The sequence below is a fragment of the Chinchilla lanigera genome, unplaced genomic scaffold (genome assembly GCF_000276665.1).
Source record: "Chinchilla lanigera isolate Chin_1 unplaced genomic scaffold, ChiLan1.0 scaffold00002, whole genome shotgun sequence".
NCBI classification, from domain to species: domain Eukaryota; kingdom Metazoa; phylum Chordata; class Mammalia; order Rodentia; family Chinchillidae; genus Chinchilla; species Chinchilla lanigera.
This window is the reverse complement of record NW_004955403.1, coordinates 23459225-23474836: the sequence shown is the minus strand read 5'-3', so window position 1 is coordinate 23474836 and position 15612 is coordinate 23459225. Positions and strand designations below refer to the sequence as shown.

The window sequence follows — 15612 nt, the reverse complement described above, 5'->3', positions numbered from 1 at the left end:
GGTGGGGCCTGGTGGGAGGTCTTCTGGTCAACCAAGTCACCTCTTCAAAGCGCATTGTGGGTCCTGCTCATTTCCTCCTTTTCTTGTTTGCCTCCTGACCATGCAGTGAATGGCTTTGCTGTGCCACACACTCCCCGCCAGGAGGTGCTACTCTCCTCCCCAGGGTCCTAAAAGCAGTCGAGCTGCCCCACCATGGTCTGAAACCTTCTGATGACTGGGAACCAAAATTAATCGCTCTTTTTAAGCCTATGATCTCAGACATTTTGCTGCGGTAGTGGAAGAGTAAGTAACAAGTTACTCGTCCAGTTAAAAAGAAAATATAAGTTTTCTTTGGAATTTTATTTTTACACCAGATTTAAGCTGTCATGGTTTGTTTATGGATATCCCCGCAAAGCCTCACACAGTCATGGGGCACGCTTCTAGAGTTTGTGGTTGGTTCATGGATGTGAGCGCTACACCCTCCCTGGAGTGGGGAGCCTGCATACAATGCAAGGGAGGGAAAGTGGCTGCTTGATACTGTTCCTCCTTTTGCTCTTGCTGCTTTTGCTATCTTCCACAGCCAGGAACTATTGCCCTCTGCCATGTGCTACCCTGCTTTGGAGCCAGCCGAGTATGGACTGAAACCTCCACAAACTGTGAGCTAAATAAACCTTTCCTCTCTTAATTCTTGGCATCAGGTATGTTGTCTCAGCAAGGAGAGAAAAAGTAACCAAGACATAACCCATATTAGATATTTTATTTCTAAACAGCAATTTTTTAGTTCATTATCTCATCAATATTACTATATTCTGAGTGTTTTTTTTATATGTCTTCTGCCAGACACAGTTTCTGGAAGGAGTAATTCATATTATATGCATTGTTAATAAAATATTTTGGTTATACATGTATATATGTATGTACATATATACATATTCAATTTGAACAACAGCACAGTTTAGTGGCAATTTACAATGAACTCAATCTTGAGTTCTAATGTAGGTCAAAGTTTCTTAAATAAGTTTTGTGCATGTGAGCTTCAAAATATCTACACAATTCTTTCTTAATTAAGTCTAATTATGTGCTCAGTACAACCTTCTCCAACCACATCCTATTGGGTGAAAATTCCTAAAAAAAGGAAAAAAGAAATACCACAATACAGGGCTATGAAAATACCAACACAAAAGAACCACAGGGTGGAACTGTGCTCACACTTTCCAAGCTTTGAGTATCAAAAGATGGAGATTTCACTACAGGTACTTTTGCACACAGTTCTAGTCATTGATACCACAGACTATGTTTGATATAGCTGGACAAATGAATGCCATCAAACTCCCCCAGCTAGGGTTAAGAGTTAAATGTGAAGTGTCCCCCACATATTCATGTACTGAGGGCTTGATCCCCAGTGCAGCCATTTTCAAGGCAGGGCCTAGAGAGGTGGTTGGCTCATGAAAGCCCTGACCACCTCCGTGCTTCATTTCATAGGTCAACGGAGTCCAGCCGGAAGAAGCAGGTCACTGGGGGTGTGCCTCAGACTGCTTTTTTTCTCTCTCTCTCTGACATTTTTCCCTCACTTTCCAGTTCTTGATGACTGTGAGGTGAGCAGCTTTCCTCTACCAATTTTGTTTCTGCCTTCAAGCCAACCATGGACTGAAATCTCTGAAGCCATGAACTGAAAGAAACTTTTTCTCCTTTCAGTTGTGTATGTGAGGTATTTTTTTCCTAGCAATAGAAAGGTGACTGAAATACTCTCATTACTTTGTTTTTAATTAATTCTTGGTACAAAAATTCTAGACACAAAGGTTCTTCCTTTTCTTTTGAACTCACTGTGTGCTAACATGCTTTATTACTTTAAAGATTAAAAAAATAACAAAACAACAATGAAGACAAAATCAAAACAACACAAAAACAATACATGACCTCAAAACAAAATGATAGGAATTAACAATGGTTGCTACATTACGTACTGTCATCTTCAACAAAGTTGCTCAGTCCACTAGACGTAAGAATGTACGATTGATCAAACAATGAAAGACAGCAACATCTAACATGCTTAATGTAATTTAAGACTCAGTGTTAAAACTAAACCCAAAATGAAAATAAAATTACCCCATCCTAATTAGTAATTTTGAAAGAACAAGGTAATTAGAGTGGATTGTTGAATTGGGAACTAGTTCTTATTTATAGCACATCCCACTGCAGTATTTATGTCTTAATGTATTACAAGCACATTAAAACCAGCTGAAATCATATGATGCATACTTATTTTACTTACTTAGATGTCTGTGCCTTAAAATCATAAACAGCTTTTGCAGGAAATTTCTGAAAAGAGAGGTAAGTAATTAGCACTAACTTAAAATTTGAATTTCTTGCAGTTTCATAAGAAAACAAGACCTCAAGGGTGACACACACACACACACACACACACACACACACTATAAATCCTATGTGCAATTTACAAATAAATCAATTAGTTTTGCATTTGGATATTTAAGCTGTAACAGAGATATAGCATCTGGCTTCTTTGCAATCATGTTAATTTTAGGAACTAAGGTAGCTTAATGCCATATAATAGGCTAAGAAAATACCTGTGGAAGATTCTTAGATGCAATTTTGGCTGTTACAAAGGTTTTTGAGGGACAATTGTGGAGGGTTAATAACTGTATTGACACAATTCTAAATCACAATAAAATCACAAAAAACCAAAAGCCATGAGGGAAGCCATCATCCCTTGTACTAAATATTTATTAACATGTTGATCAAGAAATATTAGCCTAGGGCTGGGAAGATGGCTCAGCGGCACAGCGCCCGCTTGGCAAGCACAAGGTCCTGAGTTTGATTCCCGGTACCAAAAAAACAAAAACCAAAAGAAATATTAGCCTAGCTATTGCTGAGAGGCTGGATAGTGGCCAAAAGCATATGTGCCATCATTTTGCCTGCTCTGGGGGTTAACAATCAGCACATGGCCAATCAGATACCTGTCTTTTAGTTAGGATGTGATGTGACACACGCTCATGCTGAAACTTTGGGGCACAGGAATCTACGTGAGACGCCCTGTATCCTACAGCTCCCACACCATCGCTTCCTTCCACCCCAACCATGAAATCCTTCACCCCCTTCTCGTTCCCCTTGATTCTAGTGAACTTCTGAAAATCTGGAGAATTTCTGGTGGCCAGCAGCCACTGGACACTGCCAGGCACCTGTGAGGCCCCCCTAGAGTGACTGTTAGCCTGAGACCACCTTCCAGTTTCTACCAGCTCTCATGGTCCCAGGACAGTCGGGGACCGAAGCACCAAGCATCAGTTGGTACAAGGCTCCCAGGGGCAGTGCTAACTGGCTGGTTAACCTTTTTCTTTTCAGGCATCTTCTCTAACAAAATTAACCAGCAAAAATGACCCGTGTAGAATTTATACTGATTTGAAAATTGTAAAGGAAACCTCTTCCTTCAAAAGGCAGCCCAATTTAAGACTCATGTAGACCACAAATGTTAACTCGCAGATGTCACTTAAAGGCACAAAGAGGCCACAGGAGAGGAAGGACAGGGGCTGCGCTCAGAGTTCCTAAGCTCAGGCTCTAAGGAAAACACTTTCTAGTTTTTCAGTTTGTTATTTTCATGTTTCAGTTTGGGTTCTTTACTGAGTTGGGATGTACATTTTACTGGCCAGGGCTCTATCAAGTATGTCATTTTAAAAGACTTGGATGCTGATAAATGCACTACTTCTCTTTCTGGAGTTCCTCTTCTTTCTCTTGATGCACTTCTCCCCAAGTCAGTCAAAGTGGAAGAGTAACTTCGAGGGGACTCTCGGTCTATCAGAAAGGAAATGATCGCCAGAGTGAGAATCCATCCATTCACTGCGCATTTGGTCAGCTGTTTTCCCTGTGGCAACTCTCTCCCCCCATCCCCCACCTCTCAAGTTTGAAACGATGCCACTACTGAAGACACAGGTATAAAAATCACTGATAACTATAAAGTTGTGATGGAAAGCACACAAAACAAGAACATTTCAAAAGAAAAATTATCTGAGCTAGCAGAAGGATTATACTCATGTTGGTAAATATAATTGCTAATTGTTGATTGATTATATTGTAGTACCTGGTGTAGATAATTCATAGTTACAGGGATTTTTGAAATCAGATAATTTTTGCTACTCAATATTTCTGTTCTGTTCCAATTTATAATTACTATTAGATGGCCTGGAGAGTATGGAGAATTTGGAAATAGCAACAATTTGTAGAAACAGAAACATTTGTGGAACAACAATTAAGAAAGGTAACAATAAAAAATGAAGTTAAAGAATGTATGATGATGATAGGACTATGGTCCTGTCTCTCTCTTTCTCTCTCTCTCTCTCTGTCTTTCTCTCCCCGCTCCTCTGTGTTTTTAAAACTTACTGAGTCTTAAAATGTCATCCTCTTTATCTATGGCCTTCCTTTGTGCCCTGTTGATAAACTACCTTATCAGAAAGTAAATATTTACTCAAAAATCACAAAGGGATAAACAGTCTTGTCAGTTGCCAAATAGCCTATGAAATGTTGAGGTTTTTGTTTACCCTAAAGTAAAATATAAATACTTATACTATAAAGCCGTGATAGCCAGTATCCCTTAACTGTATCTTGTAGTTACAATTACACACTCTATGACTTATATGTGGGAGTATAACTAGAGGTTGAAGCTATTTCAGTGGTTTATGGTATAGAATTTAACCAGTTCAGCGGGGTCCAAATTTGTCAGTTCTTTTTATCTCTTTAAAGAATTTAGTTACATTAAATAACAAGAAGCATTAAAATATAATTTATTTTATCTATCTCTGAAGGAATTTAAAATGCTGATGTATAAGAAGAAAATATTGTTTAAAGGTTTTGAGTACTTTGTCTAGACGGAAGAACTGAATACTCACAAGTGGTTCTGCGCTGCACAACCTGTGAGGATAAATGTCTGACTTTCTGTGAGTTGTGAATTCTAATGTCTTTAGTCGTATGAAGGTGACATGGTCATCAATGTTCCAAGTAAAACTTAGCTATTTTCATTCATGTTAGAGGATTATGTGCAGTATGTTTTTCATTCTAAATTAATATACTTTTATGAACATAAGGATCTCATAATGATCAGATATTTTACATTACTTTTACTTTAAATCATTTGGCATATAAACAATTTTTTACTTGGGCTGAACATAATTGAGAAGCAAATGTTTTATGAAAGAACAAAATATTCTTGCAATGCATTTCCAAGTCCACTTAAATCATGTTTCAATAATGTACTCTACCTTCAAATAAAATTGAGATATGATCATATTAAGTATTAGGACAGTGGACAAGGTAGCTAATTTATTAAAAATTGCATCCTACCACATCTCTGTGAAAATTTCCAATTCTTGAAACTGACTTTAAAAATCCTAACTTCCATACTTGAAGCATGTTGAAGTGTAAGTGAAAGCAAAGCTAAACACTAATAAAATAAGTACATTTATACGATGATAATCAACAATTGAGTCATGTTACACTACTGTAAAATTTAAATTATGCCTTTTTTAGGATATAGGAATATTTTATACTACCAAACAATCATCAGGAGTTTGAATCTCTTCTCATTACTTGCTATCTGTGTAACCTTGAGCAAACCTCTTGTCCTGTCTAGGCCTCAGTGTCCTCAGCTGTAAAACAGTGCTTACAGTAATAACCCATCCCATTGGTCTATTCCAGATTTAACTAGCTAATGTATGTTAACTATTTTGTAGTATCTGGTGTATAGAAGGTCCTCTTTTGAGCATCCAAGTTTCTGCCAGAATGTTCATTCTAGCCTCTTGAAATTCACAAAGTAAAAACAGGTACTTTGAGAAGTAATGAAAAACACTGGATAAAAATATTAAAAGTGCCTATGCTTTTGGGTTATGTAAACCTCCAATAAACATCTGCACATTTGAATTGCTCTCTGTCCTTGTGTTGCCACTTCAAAGTTATCTATGAACACCAAGTTTAGAATCACTTTTAACGTAGTCTAATTCAAATTTCATGTTGATTTGCTTTAGCAGAAACAAAACAAGTAATGGGAAACAAGAGAAAATGAATACAGTGAGTGATGGAATGGGATTTTAATAGATACAGCTTAAAGATGCATTCACAAAAATTTGTATCCTAATTGTGTGCTTTAAAGGGAGAAAGTTATTAAATAAATCCAAATGCCTTTATTGTTTGCCAATTACTAACATATATTCAGTTTTGCTTCTTGTATGTTTTGATACAGTATCTTCTGTACAGGATATGAGCAACTTATTTAAGGAAATGGCTATAAAATTTTAAGGTTGATATAAAAATAAAAGAAAAGGCTACTTGCTAGCCTATTGATTTTGATTAATTGTACAGTGACAGGAGTTCTCCCTGAGGATACTGATATTCACTGACAGTTTCTGCCTTGAAATAGTCTTTTCAATTTGATAATTCATTTAGTCTATTGTCTCAATGTAACAGTTACAACTTTAGCAAACAAAATGTTTTCCTTTCACTTTTGAATGAATAAATTTTTGTGAATTGATGGCCACTTTAAGCCACACACTGGGCTGGAATACTACACGGGCAAATGGGAAAGGGGAAGGCATGTTGGCACAACAAGCACTTGCTCTGAAACATGTAAGTATGCCAAGTGGTCTCACAGCTCAAGAACCATGAGATGTGGATATGGAAAATGAAAGAGCTGGAGGGTGGGTATCTGGAGCACACGGAAAAAGAAAGAAAAGCTCGTCCACCTTGGAGACTCAGGGCACTGTCATGGTCTTGGTGGTGGTAGCTGTTGTTGGCTGTGTCCACGTCCGGGAAGGAGGCACTGTGCGGCATTCTCCCACACTCATTCTGGTACAGTGGACAATGAATAGCACCATCGTGAGGCAGTGGGTGGAAAGGCTGGTGCGTGGGGCTCCTTTTCAGAGCTCTAAGTGATGAGTTCCTTTCAGGAATATCTGGCAGCAGTTCACTGATAAGACGGTGCAATATACTGTTGTCTGGCAAACTTCCTCTTCTCTTTTCAGCCTTGATTTGGTCACAGATGTCTTTAAGGGCAGAGTCTAAAGCCTCAAATACAGATGCTTTACATTTTGCCTTTTCAGTCTGTTTTTTGGGAGTCACATTTTTTTTCCTCCGGAAAGGCACAGGGCTGACTAGAAATGCAAGTTTAGACAGGCCGGGGTCTATTTCTTGTCTTCTAGGCTGTTCAGCACTTTCATGCTTAGCTCTTTCGTGTTTTAACATGGTGGTGAACCGAGTATAGGAGGCTGGGCACCGGCCTTTGCAGGAGCTGACGAGGTGCCGGTGATGGTGGTGATGGTGATGGTGGTGGTGGTGGTGGCTAGATCCATAAAAACTTTCTGAGGATGTGAATGAAAAGTGATCAAAATCACTTTCACTGCAAAAGGATGACCCTTCCACATGGATGTAGTCACTGTGATCAGACACAACTCCATCCTGGTCGCTGTCAGAAAATTCCACGTGGGTTCTGGGTTGCTCATCGCTGGTGACTTCGATGTGGATTGGCACCAGGGCTTTTGACTTGTAGCTTCGCTGAACCTGAGAAGGGTGTCTACTCTGATTTTCTTCCTCCAGCAAAGACTCGATGGAAAATCGCCTCTTGGGACACAAACCATTTTGTTGTGGTTCGAGGGTTACAGGAGATAACATTTCGTCTCCTAAATTTGGCATGGATTTTGATTTTTGAATCAACTTTTCAAATTCTGAGATGCGGGTGGGCACCATGTCCCTGGGCACCTCCTCTGTGGAGGACTGGCTCCACCCGTGGAGCAGGCCCTTGTGCTGCTGCTCCTTTTCGTACTGCATTATTCTCGACTTCACCGAGCAGATCACCTCTGAATTCATCAAATCTTTCCGGTTGATGCGGTGCATTTTCTTGTACATTTTTAGGAACCCGGGGGCGTTGTGTGCTGACCTGTGTCTGATCCTTGATCTGCTGTTACTGCGACCCTCCTGGATGTAGGAGGAACCCCAGGTCATGGAGCAGCTGTCTTTGGAATCCTCTTCACATAACAGGGAGCCCATACTTTCTGACTTGGTCTGTGGGTCAGGGAAGCTATCACAGTCATCATTTAGGAGATCGTCACAGCTACGTGATTTGATTTTGGGGGACACTGATTCTTCAGTGCTGCTCCAGATCTCTGCATTTTGCCTGGCCATCTGCCAGCCGTTCTTGAAAGTGATGGCCCTTTGGGAGTCCCTTGGGACATCTAGATGCTGTCTATAAGGACTATAGTACTCTAACTCACTGGAGGGGGTGCCGTTGAACCCTGAGTAACTGCAAAGGGATGGACACATTTTGCTATCATCCCCACCTTTTAATCCAGAGCAGCATGGCAAGAGAGAGATATTTAGAGAAGTTAAAAGGTTCACAAAGTGGAGAGTGTGTCAGTATCATAGAGCACAGCAAAGAGAAACCAGTTAGTGCGGCTTAATCTGAACACTGATCATTAACACATGTAGCTTCAAGTTCAGAGGAAAAGGGTCTAATTCTAAAGGGATGATAACAACCTTTCAATGAATGTAGCTTTGCAGATTTTAGAATCAGTTCATACATCTTTCTGCCAATACAGTACGGGAAAAACATGAGAAACAAAACAATTGTACCTCTGAAACTAATAGCATGCCTTAGTGGTAATTTAAATGCTTAGCAATTCATACCAAAACTATCAATAGACTTAACCAATTTAATAGGGTATTTGAAACTCATTTGACTTGTAATAATCCATAGGTAAAAAGTAATTATAATTTTACTTTTAATTAACACTCATAACTTTATTAAATAATTTCTTAAGGGCACTGAGTAGAAGAAGCTGTAAGGAAAAGTATTTTCCAAAGTTGCAAAATCAAAATACTGTGAACTGCCAATGTTTTTCCAAGAGTAAAATAACTAGAGCTTCTTTAAACAAACTAATTTACTTCTTTAATTGCTCACCTTCAACCTTTTATTAAGTACATTGCTCGTTTAAGGATAACTGGATATGATGTAAACTTTCACCAGAAGTAAATAGATCATGCTTCTTTTATGTTTTTTTAATTAAGCCATTCATTTTCTACATTATAACAGAAAGCTAACCTTGACCTCAGGTTGGAACATTATGGGAATATTCTTTGCTTTTGCTCTGTTGAATTATCTAATAAACAAGAGACCAAATTACATCTAACAGAACATTTTCTTCTTTAAAATGAAACCTAGTGAAGGAAAATGTCTCTATTAACAACTCATGACTTATGTTCTTTGAGTTCTTCAAAAGTAGACAAGCACATTAAGTTGATATGTAGTATTTGGGAAAGGAAGTTGACTTAACACTCCCTATGATAAACAAATATTTAAGTTCATCAGAGTCTTTTCAAGCTTTGGACAGTAGCCAAGAAAAATGAGTTAATGGCATTTCATGACTTGTTATCTTAAGGCATTTGTGTAAATGAGTGGAGACCGATAAAGGCATCTCTGTTAACCCATAGAAGGTGGGTCTCTCCCCTTTCCTCTGAAGCACCCAGACACTCCTCATAGCTGTGCTAAGCCTTGGAAGGGCCAGGCCTCCTGCCTCAGCAGTCAGTTATTCTACCTAGTTTGCCTTTTGCACACAAACCAGCTATTAATTAGCTTTAACTGCTGGGAGGTAACAGTTTTAGTGCCTACAATTGATCTCTGCAGCTAAATCTGGTCTTTTTCACAGAGACTTCTATTAGAGCTCATTTTCTTCACACATTTTAAAATTGTTCTCTCTTCTATTCCAACTCCAAGAGACTGGAGGAGATTGTGGGGCTCCAAATTTGGTATGGCCCTAGGTCTATGTGGATGTTGGTTCAGTCCTATCTCTCCATCTCAGAAACATTCCTGTCCCTAGGCAATAATACACTAAAAGAGCTTGCAGAGACCAGAGTGAGTGACTTATTCTCTTTCAACACTTAGGTCACTGCATTTCCAAAGAGGGGAGAGGACATTGGAAAGGTGGCTTGTTGAATTCTAAACTATAATTATGAATTGAAATTCTAAATTATAATTATGAATTATTATTGTGGAGTGCTATGAATTGACCACTGTTACATGGTAGAACACGAATACTCTACTGTATACATGGAGATTGACCAAAATATAGATTAAATGCTTTAAAAGATGACTAATAGATAATTCTTTTACCAAAAATTTTAAAAATGAATGTTTTTGGTAATACTTTTACCTATTGCTACTTGTAATTCTGACTGTATATTTGATTAATTTACTAGTTACAGTAAAGTTAGAAAATTTTTACTATTTGTAAATGTTTATAAATATCATCTTTGCTGGTCTGACAGCAAATTACTTGATACTTTGAACTGGTTTAAAAAACAATTTATTTGAGTAGGGAAACAAAGCATCAACAGATGCTAGTCTAGGTCCTTTAAACCATCCCAGCAGCTCACCAGCTTGAGTCAGGTGGAGCAGAAACAAACGTGTTGTTCTGAAGCTGTACTTTATTTAAGACACTGTAGGTAAAAGCCAGGACATAGCATTATCACTACCACATAGCAGCTCTCATGTGTATTCTAAGCTGAAACTTAAACTAGTAAGTTGTTTATTTATCAGTGCTCACCTTTTGCTCTGGAGGGTGAGGAAGGAGAAGAGCTAATGAAAGACTTTGTCAGTGTAGTGCTTGATCCTGGGAGGTCCACCCTGCTGGGGCTGGTCCTGCTCGCAAACTGATCCCCCAAGCCCCTGGGCGGACCGACTGCAGGCTCACTCTTCCTCCGCTTCCTGAAGTCACCGGTCATACTTGCAGCACTGAAAGAAGGGGCGGCATCAGTGGGACTGGTGTTGGAGGAGATCAGCAGGTGCACTGGAGAGACTGTGGAATACTCTTGAGACAGTGAGGTTGTTCCTGAACCCCCACCCCCAAAACTGCATTATGAGGAACTCATCCCTTGACACTGAAAGTGATTTCTTGAGAATTATCTTTTCAAAGAAATGTGTAGATATTATTCTTTTTTAGAGCAGTTTCAGGTTTATAGGAAACTTGACTGCAATGCACAGGCCCTCCATATCTGCAGGTTCTTCTGTGGGCTGGAATAATTTAAAAATGTCTCTACACTGAATATGTGAGGATTTGTTTTCTTGTCATCATTCCCTATGCAATACAATATAACAAATATTTGTATAGCATTTATATTATTATAATTAACCCAGAGATAAAGCATATGGGAGGATTGCATAGGTTATATGCAAATATTATGCCATTTATATGAGATCTGAGTGTCCCCAGGTTTTGGTGTCCTTGGGAGTCCTGGAAATGATCCTCAGCAAGCATTGAATAACAACTGTACAGAGTTCTGCCACGTCAACTTTCTTTTCTCTTGCACATGTTTTTTGATATTATTTACATCTTATATTAGTATGGTCCACTTGTTACTTTTGATGAATCTACTTTGACATGTCATCATTCTAAGTCTACACTTACAGTATAATTCATGCTGTGTGCAAATAACCTATGGGTTAAAAAGTGTCTTATGAGATGTGCTCATCACTCATGTATGGTGTAGGATAGTTTTACTATCATCAGAGTTCCTTTTGTGTCGCCTTTTAATCCATTCCTCTCTGCTTCTCCTGTCTGGGAACACTGACATTTTCGTTGTCTCCCTTCTCTGTCTTTACCAGAATGTCACAGTTGGAATCACACAGTAGACAGTCTTTTCAGATTGGCTTCTTTCACTATTTCAGATTGGCTTCTTTTCAGATTGGCTTCTTTACACTTTAAATTTCCTCCATTTTTGATCATTTGATAGCTCATTTCTTTTTCTTGCTTAATAGTCCATTATATGGATGTACCACAGATTATTTATCCATTCGTCTACTGAGGGACATATTGGTGGCTCTCAAGTGTTGGCAATTGTGAATGAAGCAGCTCTAAGCACCCATGGCAGGTTTTCACTTTGTATGTGGACATATATTTATAATAAACTTTTAAAGTAAAATTTTGCTACAGTGAGTAGATTGTTACCAACATTTCAGTCTTGTGATTTGTATCATATATCTTTTCTCTATAAAGGAGAATCCCAGCAACATGAATATTTCTGGAGCAGGGGGTGTGCTAAAATGGAAGAACTGGATAAAATGAAGATATCTAGCAAAACAAGTTTCTATTATCTCAAGAAATGCCTGCAGATTTTCCTAATAATTTTAGCTTTAGAAGACATTACATTGGAATGCCTACCTTCTTCATCTAAATAATGAATGACCAAAAATATGGTCAGTAAATAAAATATTAAAGATTCCTTTCCTCTGGTTGTATACAGTTGTGTTGATAGTCTACATAACAGCTGCGAGTTCTTATCAGGGTTTTGAGTTTGAGTACAATATCACTTAAGAAAAACACTACTGAATGAAGAGATACATGATACAGTATATGCAGTTTGCCAAACTGCTGGATAGAATTAGGTAAACAACAGTGACAATTCTGGATATGGCTCTTATGGAACTCAGCAGGATTTATTTACACTTTTGTCTTATTTAGCCTATATAGCAACCAGTGAGGTACCATAGGTTATCACATCTTACAAGCAAGCATACTGGAGACACAGGCCTGCAAAGTACAGACTTGGAGCCAGTCCTCAGAATTTGTCTGCATTCTCCTAAAGATGATGCTGCACCCCCTAAACTTATATTGCCATGACCATCCTGCTATATGACGGGCTGCTTGTCTTTACAGTAGCCCTTAGGTCAGACTGAAGCTCTAAAATTCAAATATTTCATATATTTTTGGTGCAAAGATGAAAAGAGGTTAGAGGAGTTCCTTTCTTTGCAATATTAATGTAGTTGCATGGCATGCATGAACTTAATTTATGAAGGACTCAACTCATAAAGTTTTCTACTGATGTTGATAGAAAATTATAGAATGGCAAATTAATGTTATATAAATATTTGTGATGGTATAAATATGCCTGGATGTTTGTAATATTCAGTACTGCTATTGAAGTATGTTCAAATTTCAGTAATATTTTAAAGTAAGTCCAATATTTAAAGCCTTCTAAGAGAATTTAATATTTGGCAGACACTAAGGACAGCTAAACTCAGCATCATGCTACCTTGACTCGATTCTGTTTTGTTTTTCTCACTTCTAACTGTGGAGACCTGTAAATTAGTGAGCCTAAGTGTTAGTTTCTTCAAAATAAAGTGGGGATATAGTATTTAACTCATAGTACTGTCACTGGGTTGGATATGTATTTATATAGGAAGCCATCATATATAGTAGTAAAAACATTTCTGATTTGTGTGGCAAGAAAATGATTAATAAATACATGTATAATCGTTTTTAGTTTATAAAAGTTTTACAAATATCATGTTACTTGACTGGTATAATCTCCATTTAAAGAAAGAAAACTGACCAAAGGAAAGAGAACTTATGAACCTATGGAGAACTTATTACCTATGGAGAACTTATGAAGGAATTTAAATGATTTCACTTCATTTTTATAAGTTCTTGAATATGATAATATACAATGATGCAGAAAAAATAAATCAACTTCATGAGAAATAGTACTTAAAATGAGTGATACATAATCTTCATCACCATTTCACTGAATAATATAACTATTGAAAAAAATTGGTATAGACTCTTCCCGTTATACATTGTACAATGTAAGGATATTCTTACCTGCTTGGCCTCTCCAGGCTTCTGTCTATGGAGGACTGATATATGGAAGCCTGTTAGGATAGAATAATAGCTCCATGAAAATTATTACAATAATAGATTTTATTTGTCTAGCAATATTAAATTAGATATTCTAAAAGGAATATTATAGCTATCGAGATTGGAAGTACCATCTATTATGACTATAAAAATGTCTTCCCAAAGAGAAAGAAATTAGGCAACCTGACTTCCACTTCTTCCCTATCTACTTTCTCTGATGTATTGTATTGCATTACCCCGTGTAAGTTAAATTATCTACAACTCAAGCAGTAATTTCATGGGGAGAAAATAAAAATCAATAACATTTCCTCAGGGACACCAAACTGAATAAAGAGCTGAAGTTACTCCACAGCATTAACTTCAGAATCTTGTCTAGTCACAAACTGTAAGAAATTTCTTACTTTAAGGAAAGGTTTGATTTTAAAAAAAATATTTGTAGCCATACTTCAGTCCTTATAAAACATAACTCTGTATGATTTTCTTTTGTCATTGCCAGCTGTTATCTTTAAAAATAACACATAAGCAGAATGTGAGATACCTTATCTTTGTCAACATAGATGTAACACTTTAACAAAACCCACAGAATTTCATTTGGAACCAAACTACCTTGGACTTCAATCAGGTATACATTTATAAATTTCAAATAACTAGGGTTATTTGAAATAATTAGGTGAATTTATGGTTAGTTTATAATAAATGGTCTAAAGAATCAAAATATAACTTTTAAAAAGTGTACTTTAAATATTTTCCTTTATTCTGAACAGTGCTCTGCAGAACTAAGCAAAAACAATAGACAGGAAGTTCCCATTTTTCATGTCCATTCACTGGGACAAATGCTAAATTATCTGAAAGGCAGGAAAGGGTCAGTACAGAGCTCCTGAATATTGGAAGTACAGTGCAAGACGACAGTGGCAGTGACCCGGTGCCCAGCATGCACAGGGAAAGGCATGATGGCTTTAGGTATAGCTTCAGTCACTACTGATGCTCAAGTTATCATCCTAGACAAACTCTGGTTTGACTAAAAACTGAAAGTCTAGTTTGAAAATGATTGTTTGCATGAAAGTTTAAAAGTGGCTGCTAGAAAGACAATATTTGACATTTTATCCTGTCAAATAGAAATATTTTACCAGAAACATTGTCTACTTAGTAAATATTAAATCTCACTTTGCCAATGATTTTTGCAACTGTACTTTCTATTAATTGATAAATTTGTAGCAATTAACCAATGAAAACACTGGTGCATCACTTTGCAATTCTTTATGTCAATCAATCTGACATGCCTCCTATGTATAGGTCTAAAATCACATCTACTAACTTAATGTTTTCATTTAATTCCATTTTACTTAATACGAATGGAATCTTATCTAGCAACAAGCAAAAATATATCTCAGCACGATAATATCCCTTTTCCTTTTAGACAGAATACTTAGAATCCTAGATTCTCTATAAATATAAAATTAGAAAAAATACATTTTGCTATTCTGATAAGTTTACATGGTTATTTTAAATTATTGAACTCTTAATTGGATACCAGAAAGACAGAAAACCAGTAGAGAAGAATGCAAACAGTAAAAACCAAAAAACCAAAAAAACAAGCGATTGCAATTTAGAAATTGTTAGTTCTATGTATATGCAGAAGAGCAGCATTTAAGAGTCTCAGAGTGTTGTTGTTTGTGCGGGTCATAGATTTCTCGGGGCACCTAACACACAGTTGATCACAAAAGGGACAAATTCAGAACAGTCTTGGAACATCCCAGAGATCAGAAATGAGCCTAAACAATACTGTAATATAAAATGAAACAGTGTAAGAACTGATAAATTAATCATATTTTAAAGTTAGTTCAAGAAACTACAATTATTTTTTCTTGTACTTGTTTTCACATCCAAAATAAGCTAAAGCCAGTTTTTGAATTTATATTTATATAAATATATTAAATTTATATAATATAAA

The 15612-nt window shown here is 37.1% G+C and overlaps 1 protein-coding gene across 5 annotated transcripts in view; it reads right to left on the bottom strand.

The window, feature by feature from the left end:
- The window catches only part of Sorbs2 (sorbin and SH3 domain containing 2), a 207768-nt gene that overhangs the window by 28818 nt on the left and 163338 nt on the right, over positions 1–15612 (bottom strand). For 3 of the 5 annotated variants that reach the window (XM_013512891.1, XM_013512898.1, XM_013512906.1), the window contains 4 exons: positions 13626–13675; positions 10572–10759; positions 3695–3783; positions 2252–2298 (listed from right to left, as the gene is read on the bottom strand). In XM_013512891.1, the coding sequence (XP_013368345.1) occupies positions 2252–2298; positions 3695–3783; positions 10572–10759; positions 13626–13675 (374 nt within the window). Of the gene's footprint in view, positions 1–2251; positions 2299–3694; positions 3784–6719; positions 8310–10571; positions 10760–13625; positions 13676–15612 lie in introns of all 5 variants that reach the window. The other 2 variants (XM_013512888.1, XM_013512887.1) reach the window with 1 other exon arrangement.